The 10,066-nt window shown below is 48.4% G+C and overlaps 1 protein-coding gene across 1 annotated transcript in view; it reads left to right on the forward strand.

Moving 5' to 3' along the window:
- LOC143752270 (NXPE family member 3-like) overlaps positions 1-6,500 on the forward strand; it is a 36,463-nt gene extending 29,963 nt beyond the window's left edge. Inside the window, exons 4-9 of the mRNA XM_077245409.1 lie at positions 3,240-3,655; positions 3,738-3,808; positions 3,926-4,129; positions 4,702-5,042; positions 5,666-5,767; positions 5,850-6,500. Coding sequence (XP_077101524.1) covers positions 3,240-3,655; positions 3,738-3,808; positions 3,926-4,129; positions 4,702-5,042; positions 5,666-5,767; positions 5,850-6,500 — 1,785 coding nt within the window. The remainder of the gene's footprint in view (positions 1-3,239; positions 3,656-3,737; positions 3,809-3,925; positions 4,130-4,701; positions 5,043-5,665; positions 5,768-5,849) is intronic.
- The last annotated feature ends 3,566 nt before the right edge of the window (positions 6,501-10,066 follow it).

Raw genomic sequence — 10,066 nt, forward strand, 5'->3', positions numbered from 1 at the left:
CTTGCGCGTACTGAACCGCTCCCTTCACAGAATGCCGTTCAAGATGCTCACAGCCAAACGCGTTTTCGAATGCATACGGCCCCAGGATTGGTTTGCAGCGATCGACCTGAAGGATGCCTACTTTCATGTCTCCATTCTTCCTTTCGAGGGGCAGGCATACCAGTACGCGGTTCTCCCTTTCGGGCCAGCCCTGTCTCCTCGCATCTTCACGAAGGTCGTCGAGGCTGCCCTTGTTCCCCTCCGGGAACATGGGATTCACATCCTGAGTTATATCGCTCCGGCACCTAGCTCGTCTGGGCCTTCGGGTCAACTGGGAGAAGAGCAAACTTTGCCCCGTGCAGAGGATCTCTTTTCTCGGTATGGACATCGACTCGGTCGCCATGTCCGCGCAGCTTACGAGCGAGCGCACGCAGTCACTGCTGACTTGCCTGAGACAATTCAAGGGCAAGAGTGTGGTTCCACTGAAACTTTTTCTGCAGCCGCAGTCACGCCGCTCAGATTGCTTCATATGAGACCGCTTCAGCTTTGGCTTTGCGACCGAGTCCCGAGTTGGGCATGGCAACAAGGCCCGCTCCGAGTACCAGTTACTCCAACTTGCCGTCAGTTCTTCACCCCGTGGTCGAACCTCAGTTTTCTCAGGGCGGGTGTCCCCCTGGAACGAGCTTCCTGGCATGTTGTTGTCTCAACGCCATGTACAATGGACATGCTGCTGCGGGCTCCTGGACAGGACCCCAGCAGTTATGGCATGTCAATTGCCTCGAGTTGTTGGCAGTACGCCTTGCCCTGCACCGCTTCCGGGCGTTGCTCAAGGGTCAACACGTACTAGTCCGATCAGACAATACCGCTACTGTAGCGTACATCAACCGTCAAGGTGAGGTCGCTTCGAGCCATTTTCATTCCCGGAGCTCTGAACTGTGCAGCCGACGAGCTCTCACGGCTTCAGCCCCTCCCTGGAGAATGGCGACTCCATCCCCAGTCGGTTCAGCTGATTTGGGACTAGTTCGGGGATGCACAGATATATCTGTTTGCCTCTCACGACTCGATCCATTGCGCCCTGTATTATTCCCTGACCGAGGGCACGCTCGGCACGGATACACTGGCGCACAGCTGGCCGCCGGGCCGCAAATATGTGTTTCCCCCAGTGAGCCTTCTTGCGCAGACCCTGCGCAAGGTCAGGGAGGACGAGGAGCAGGTCACTCTGGTCGTGCTGTACTGGCCCATCCGGACCTGGTTCCCCGAACTTGTACTCCTTCTGACAGCACCTCCCTGGCCCATTCCTCTGAGGAAGGACCTCCTTTCTCAGGGACAGGGCACCCTGTGGCACCCTCGTCCCGATCTCTGGAGCCTCCACGTGTGGCTCCTGGACGGCTCGAGGCAGGTTTGAGTACCCTACCATCACTTCCGCTAGAGCTTTGTCCACGAGACACTATGCGTTGAAGTGGAACCTCTTCGTCATCTGGTGCTCTTCTCACCGAGAAGACCCCTGGAGATGCTCGATCAGCGTTGTGCTTTCCTTCCTTCAACAGGGGTTGGAGCGAAGGCTGTCTCCCTCCACCCTCAAGGTCTATGTTGCCGCACACCATGCCCTCATCAAAGGTAAGGCGGTGGGGAAGCATTACCTGGTCATCAGGTTCTTGAGAGGAGCGAGGAGACTAAATCCTCCTCGCCCTCCTCTCGTTCCCTCTTGGGACCTCTCAGTGGTTCTAACTGCCCTGAAGAGTGCTCCCTTTGAGCCCCTGCAATCAGTCGAGCTTATATTCCTGTCAATGAAGACAGCGCTCCTGATTGCACTGGCCTCCTTCAAGAGGGTAGGGGACCTGCACGCATTCTCCGTTGACGAAGTGTGCCTGGAATTTCGGGCCGGGTTACTCTCACGTGATCCTGAGACCCCGGCCTGGATACGTGCCCAAGGTTCCCACCACTCCCTTCCGGGACCAGGTGGTGAACCATCCAAGCGCTGCCCCCGGAGGAGGCAGACCCAGCCTTGGCACTGCTCTGTCCAGTAGGCGCTCTCCGCGCCTATGTAGACAGAACGCAGTGTTTCAGGACCTCAGACCAGCTCTTTGTCTGTCATGGTGGGAAGCTGAAGGGAAAGGCTCTCTCCAAGCAAAGGTTGTCTCACTGGATAGTGGACGCCATTGCTTTGGCTTACCAGCAGCAGGGTCGTCCGTGCCCCCTTGGTGTGACTGCCCACTCCACCCGGAGCGTGGCGTCCTCTTGGGCTCTAGCGCATGGCGCCTCGCTAACAGACATCTGCAGAGCTGCAGGCTGGGCGACACCTAACACGTTCGCCAGATTCTATAATCTCCGAGTGGAGCTAGTGTCCTCTCGTGTACTCGCTTCAACCAACTAGTACCGGACCCGCTCAGCTGTCTTCGCTTGCTGGCTATTCCACTCCACGGACTGGATATGTGTGATATTCTCCTCAGGTGAGCTTCCCCGAAAGCCCTGAGTTCCTCCAGCACTCCTGACGTCGGCGCCAGTGTCTATTGCTTGCGGGTCGGCTAGGTGCCTCCCGTGTGCATGGTCTTTCACTTGGCACGCCACCTTGCCACCCCTGGGGTTGAAATATTCCACCTGCGGCTGGATTCCCCAGTGTTCTCCATATGTTTCCTTCGGGTCATATGTCTAAGTCCCCCCCCCCCTGGGTTGGCTTTAATTGCATACTTCCCCTAGATTGGGATATGCTTCCCAGTGTACCTTGGTATTCCTGTGATAAATGGAGTCCTTCGTCCCGTCTACGACAGGGATCTTGATTACGCAGGGCACTGGAAGACAGCTGAGTAGGTGGCGTGATTAGACTGGTAACCCCATTCGTCGTCATCCGACGTAACTCGGAGTGACAACGAAAGGGAAATTCTCTGGTTACGTACGTAACCCTCGTTCCCTGAGTAGGGAACGGAGACGTTACGTCTGACTGCCACTTTCCGCTGTACCGCGGGGATCGCCTGAGCTCAGTCTTGGCTCCTCAGCGAAGAAACATATCTGCATGTTGCCGGCGTCCTCCTTTTATACCCACTAGGAGGGGCGGAGTTACGTCATGCAAATTCCGCAGACCCATGGCATTTCTTTGCCATTGGCTCGTTTTGTAATACTCGAAGCTGATAGGCTTTCTAAGCGAAACCCCTTTCGTCGTCATCCGACGTAACGTCTCCGTTCCCTACTCAGGGAATGAGGGTTACATACGTAACCAGAGACGTTTTCTGCATTACACTTAACCTTCTCTATTCTTCTTGAAGGCGAGTGTGTACGGGAAGGTTGTGGATCACTGTAATGGGACTTACTCTGCAGCTCTTCTTCTGCCCTGGGAAGGTCAGGCACAAGTTTATGTACGTCTCGAGCACTCCAGTGAGGTTGTGCAGATTCTTAAAAAATACAGGGAGTCCTCATTCCCACGCAGCCACTATAATGGCCACTTTGAAGGGCCAGGACTCAATAAAACCAGGATCAGTGAAGTAGTACAATGTAATCTTAAGTGGGGTCCAGATGGAGGTTGGAGTAAAGGCGACTGCTGCTGTGAGTATAAGGACGTAAAAACAGGGACGGTCTGGCAGTGTGAGAGACCAAAGAAACTTTCTTGTGACAAACTGGTTCATCACTCAAGAGGTGGTTTGGAAACTCCATTAAATCCTTTTGAGAAGCAAATTTTCACAAAGTAAGTGGGAAAGGATACAGAATGATTTACAGAGGAATTGTAAAACTAGAAAAACTGTGGAAGATTTTTTTTTTCTCCACAGGAAATTAACAAATGTTGCTATTACTGGAAACACAAAAATCATAAATGTCCTTCCCAACACTACAGCCATTGGTATGTTCATATATCAGGACCGATATAGTCTAAAAGCAATTGTAGTTAGTTGCAAGAGAATTAAGAATTTGCATAATTACGGCAAAGACTCTTCAGATAAATGTTTCTTTTCTTTAGGCACAATGGAGAGATGCAGATCTGGCATGACAACACCAGTTCCTGCAGGGTTTTATCTGAAAGATGTCTGGAAGTCTTTTGTATGCAACACCCAACAGTTCAATTCTTCACAAATGGGAAATTGTCTTAAAAACAAGATTGTCTACTTGATGGGAGACTCCACCACCAGGCAGTGGTTTGAGTATTTAGAAAGAAAAGTGCCAGGCAAGTTGTTCAAAAATGACATTGATGGGAGGGGGGCGTGGGGTTATTTACATATATTCTCATGTTATTTAAGACTTCATGTCATAAAAGTAATATAACTGAAATATACAGAAGCCCCAAAAAGTATTTGGATAGGCTACTTCAACAAATGCATCAATGTCTTGCCATTACTCCAAAATATTAAATCAAGTGACAATTGTTTTTAAAGACTTAAACAGGTCACACTTAAAAAATAATACTGTAATGTTTTTCCACATTGCAACATGTAATTGCAAAAATTCATAAGTAATTTGTTTGCATCTAATGCAATGACATTCTGACATGCAAATGAGTCAGTGCATCTATGAAGGGATACTTCACCCCATTATGAAAATTATATCATCATTTACAACATTCAAACATTCAATATGGGTGAAATGATGACAGAATTCTATTTTTTTTTTAAGTGTACTGTTCCTTAAGTGCCCATATTTCTAGGGGGTTGCTGCGTAAAATAAAAGGCAGCTTTGCAACATTGTTTAATAAATAAATCAAGCAATGAGTCTAATTTAAGTTTTACTTATCTTATTTAGACATAAAAAGAATGGACCTCCACACTCCTCGTACCGGTGGACCCCTGATGGCTATAGAGTTGAAAAATAATATCATTGTTCACTGGAGGCCACACGGTGTTCCTTTGCGATTTACTAAAATGCTAATTACCGACTTGCACTATATCAGCAATGATATTGACGAAATAGCTGGTGGTCCTCATGCAGTCGTTGTCTTCACGATCTTTGCACACCTGGTTTTTCACCCAATAACATTTTACGTGCATGAAGTCGCCAAAATCCGTCAGTCTGTTGTTGCTCTGCTGAGTCGTGCACCAGAGACTACCGTCATCATCAAGTCTGGAAACACTGCAGGATTAAAGGTACAATTGTTCATTTTCCAATCCTACTCCATTTTTGATAATTTTTCTGTCTTGTATTTGTAATATAGTACATTTGTCCTGCTGTCTTTATATTTAAAGTCTAGAAACACAAATACTGTATGCCTGTGCTGAGGTGACACTTCATTTTCCAATTCATGCTAAATTCCATCCCTTAATGGTGTAATTCAGTCATATCCTGTCATTAAAAACCTGTATGATTGTCTTCCATGGTGTTGCAGAATGTCAACTCATTTTATTTTCTAAGAAAGTGGATGGGTACCAGAGTACAAGCAAAGTAGTCCATTTGACTCAAGGACTATTCCATGTTTCAGAAGGCATGAAACAGAATGAAATGTAACAATTTTTTCCGTAAACAAATGGTCACCATTTACTGGACATTCTGCTATAAATAACTTTTTTAAATTAACTATTCCTTGTTTTCTCCCTATGAGATAGGCCTACAAGGTCAAAGTTGAATGTCAGTTATAACAGATGACAGACAAAAATTTAAGTAACCTACTCAGCACTGTTTCTGGTAGAAAATACAATCAATGTAGTTTGTCTAAACCAAGTAAATATTAATGCTTTATAGTATTGTCTGTTACTGGTCAGTGTTGTTACAGGATATTTTTCAAAGTGATTGGTATACAATAGAGCTGAATACAGTGATGCAGGAGATGTTCCGAGATATTGATGGAGTGATCTACTTCGATGTCTGGCAGCCGGTTAGACGAGTGGTTCTTGCCGGGGTGCCATCAGGCCCTTCTTCAGCAAGCAGCGCCATTTTTTCCGGAAGTCCGCAACAAGCTCACGAAGTCATGGCACGACCACTACTCTGACCGTCTGCTAACTTCCTCTTCCTACGCTCTCACCAGTGTTGACGACGCAGAAGAAAAAGGCTATGAGAAGCTACCCCCCTCGATGAAGCTGTGGCCATGCAGCTCTGCCCGCCCACGACCATCGGATGGAGAACAAAGGTGGTTCATCCATCTAAGCCCTGCAGGACCACTTCAGCCCTCGCTGGATGAGCCTACTCTTCGGCTGGAAATGCAGCTTCCACACTACATTCTATGGCAGTGCTACAGGTCTACCAGGCCAAACTCCTCCGCAGCATGGACGAGTCTGGCCACAAATAGAGAGCTGCACAACGAAACTGACCTGGCCCTGCGTGCTACTAAAATGCAGGCACAGGCTATTGGGAGATCAATGGCCAGCATGGTGGTGCTGGAGAGCCACCTGTGGATTAACTTGACAGAGATTAAGGAAATTAAGGAGATTAACTTGACAAAACTGCCTTCCTGGACTCTCCAGTCTCCCCCACCGGCCTCTTCAAACCCACTGTTGAAGGCTCGCAGAGTGCTTCCCCAAGCCACAGAAGTCGCCCGAGACTATGCGATACTTCCTGCCCAAGCATTCAAAGCTCCCATGATGCTCCGGGTTGCCCCAGGGCTGCGCTGAATCAGCATGCTTTAAAGCCCACGCCCTCGACCGCTCAGCCTGCACCACAGCCTGAGCCTCGGCAGTGTTCTGCAAAACTCCAGTCCTTCCCAAAGCGCCAGGGACCCCAGCCTAAGATAACGCTGGACCCAGCGCCTCAGAAATTGTGCTGGTCTGCCAGGAAGGAAGAGGAGGAGGCTATGTCTCTCTGCGGCCGGACAACCCTCCAAAAAGCCTCATTTATGCCCCCTAGCACCCAGTTCAGTTCTCGGTGCTGAAGGCAGTGTGTTTGTTGCAGCCTCTGGGCCCATTCATTTTCACGTTTAATGCAAATAAATGCTGTTAGAAAGAGCAAAATAAAATACAAACATACTCAAAAAGAGACCTCTTTTCCTTTTCCACTTACCACAAGCCCAAGGCTCTTACACAGCGGTCTGTTGCTCGAACTAACAGAACGCCTTGCCATGCAGGCCGAGGTCTGGGAGGCCATCCCCGGAGTGTCAGAATGGGTTCACAATAGCCTGCTTCAAAATCGGAGCCCCACCCACTGTTAGGTCTTTTCAGAGGATGCTGGGCCTCATGGCCTCTGCATCTCCAGTACTTCAGCTAGGTCTGCTGCACATGCGGCCTGATCCCTCAGGTCATCAGAAGAATCAGGGAATACAAACATGAAAACAAACATGTCCTCTTTGTGACCCCCCTCTGGAGAAACCAATCTTGGTCTACAGAACTGGCGCAGCTGCTCACAGCAGCCCCGTGGCCCATCCCTCTGAGATGGAACATCCTCTCTCAGGCGAAAGGGACGATTTGATACCCCCAACCCGAGCTGTGGGCACTGCACCTTTGGCCTCTCGATGGGAGCCTATTAACCTCCCCGAGAGAATCTTAAACACTATTTCTGAGGCTAGAGCCCCGTCTACACGACGCCTCTATGCCCTTAAATGGTCGGTGTTCTCTGCACAGCCTGGAGTGCAGACCCCCTCTTTTGTGACATATGTGACCGGTCACGGAAACTAGGGACACAAGTCAATTCTGGGGCATTTTGAGTTATTCATAGATTCTGAAAGTGTGATCTCCAAGCTTTCCAACGATGTGTAACATGTGGAAATCTGATAATATTTGGAGAAGTTGTGGCCATTTTAAAGTAGGCATTTAAAAAAGCTCAAAGATGAGAAAACGACCTCTAAAGATTGTGCAGTTCTCACCTCTCTCTGCTGCTGGGGGTGACAATAGGGCTCATTTACATCTCATTTAGATAAGCCATACCCCCTGTAAAGCTCCTCCATGTGCTTTACAGCTTTTTTGCACTTCGAATGAGTGCACTTCTGCCGCACTAGGCGAAAAACAATTGTGCTGCCCCTCTATTTGCAACATACCAGCAACAACACACAAAGACCAATATGCCATATAGCCTGCATATAACGCAAAACCAGCAAAAACACACAAAGACCAATATGCCATATACATATAACGCAAAACCAGCAACAACACACAGACCAATAAGTCTAGTGCGCAAAGCTTGTGTGCCCAAAATGTCAACAATATTAAAGTTTATGCAGGAGGCAAATGCCTGCTGGCATTTTTCTTTAAGCAGTCATTTCTGGAATTTTCCAAATAATCACATTTCACCTCCTCAAATTACTGTTGCAAATCTCTTTACACCACTTTCTTATGTGCGTATACACACACAAATGAAATGTCCGCAAGCACATTATATCATCAGCAGGTTCAGCATCTTAAATAACGACTAAAGAGCAAATGAAGCTTAACTTACATTTCAGAAACACGCACGGCAGGCCTTCATCGCATCAAAGGTATTAACTGCATCCTCTATTTCGATTCTCTGTGCCAGTTCATGTTCTATGGAGATTGTTGCCAGTCCATTAACTCTGTTCCCTGTTCACTAAACGTTCCCCATTCAAAGCAATCGGGACGTCACATATGAAACAGCCAGCCACCGCTGTAAGCAAGCCGAGCCGCCGTATTCAAGCACTGAGGGCGCGCGCGCCGCGCCCATACCTCCGGTTCAGTTTCCCGAGCCCACGAAGTGCGGCGAAAACATTTTCGGTGTAACTGCCAGACAGTTCAGCTCGTCTGCGACAATCTTTGCGGCATCCATCTCCATTGAATTTTGATATCAGATAGAGCCGGCCAGAGCACAGCATAATAAGTAGCCATGCGGTTCACTTGGAGGGCGGGGGCAAAAGCGCCGGGTTATTCAGTATGGAAATACACACAGACAATGACACGCCACGCCCCTACTGCATGCTAGAATCTCCGAAAACAAGACGATTTCAACCTCAAAATGTAAGCTTTTAAATATACCAATACTGCTATCTCAAACATGGAGAGGCTTCTTCGTGATTTCAATTAACAGATTCTCCAAAAAATTTAAAATCACCAATTTTGAAAAAAAAACTCTTCTTTCTCATTTTGCTCGAAAGTTGTGCTGCCGACTTGTGTCCCTGGTTTCTGTGACGGGTCACATATCACTGATATTGTCTTTCCTACAGGAGCTGCTGGATAAGGGACACACTTCCTGGGGTGGTGATGGCACAGTAGATAAGACACATGCCTTTGGTGTGAGAGACCCGGGTTCGAATCCACTGCCAGACACCAAAGTGTCCCTGAGCAAGACACTTAACCCTTAGTTGCTCCAGAGGCGTGTGACCTCTGAAACATAGCAATTGTGAGTCGCTTTGGAGAAAAGCGTCCGCTAAATGAATAAATGTACTTCCTCCACGCTTAAGGTTTATGTGGCAGCCATAGCACCGTTCCATGCCCCTCTGGCTGGCCAAACTGTAGGCAGAAACAAACTTGTGGTTTGTTTCATGAAGGGGACCAGGAGGCTGATTCCACCCCTCCACCTCACTGTCCCTACATGGGACTTGTCTACAGTGCTAAGGGCTCTAAGGCCTTTATTTGTGCCACTCCAGTTAGTCGACCAGCGACCGCTGACGCTAAAGACCATACTTCTGCTAGCACTAGCATCGTTCAAGTGTGTAGGTGACATTGCCTGTATGTTACCTACACACTTGAACGATGCTAGTGCTAGCAGAAGTATGTATGGTCTTTAGCGTCAGCGGTTGCTGGTCGACTGACTGGAGTGGCACAAATGGAGGGCTCCTTAGAGCCCTTAGTACTCTCTGTGAGTGCCTCATGCTTGGAAATTGGGCCAAACAACTGCAAAATCGTCCTCAAACCAAAGCATGGTTATATACCTAACGTGCTCTCTACTCCGTTCAGAGTACAGGTCATTTCGCTCTCAGCAATGCCTCCCTCCGTGGATGAACGTGAGCTGCATTTACTCTGCCTAGTCAGGGCTTTCAGAATATACCTAGAGCGTTCTGTCTCTTTTAGACACGCAGAACAGCTTTTTGTATGCTTCAGAGGCCGCACCAAAGGGCATCCAGTCACGAAGCAGAGGATAAGATGGAGAGTGGACGCAATTGCACCAGCCTACTCCTCAACTGGAATACAATGCCCCATCGGAGTAAGAGCTAGAGGCATGGCCTTGTCCTGGGCTTGGTCCAATGATCTTCATTGGTGTTTTTTGTGCAGCAGCCGGCTGGTCCTCGACGTCCACA

The sequence above is a fragment of the Siphateles boraxobius genome, unplaced genomic scaffold (genome assembly GCF_051911475.1).
Source record: "Siphateles boraxobius isolate OS27281-9 unplaced genomic scaffold, OSU_SipBor_1 26, whole genome shotgun sequence".
Classification (NCBI taxonomy): domain Eukaryota; kingdom Metazoa; phylum Chordata; class Actinopteri; order Cypriniformes; family Leuciscidae; genus Siphateles; species Siphateles boraxobius.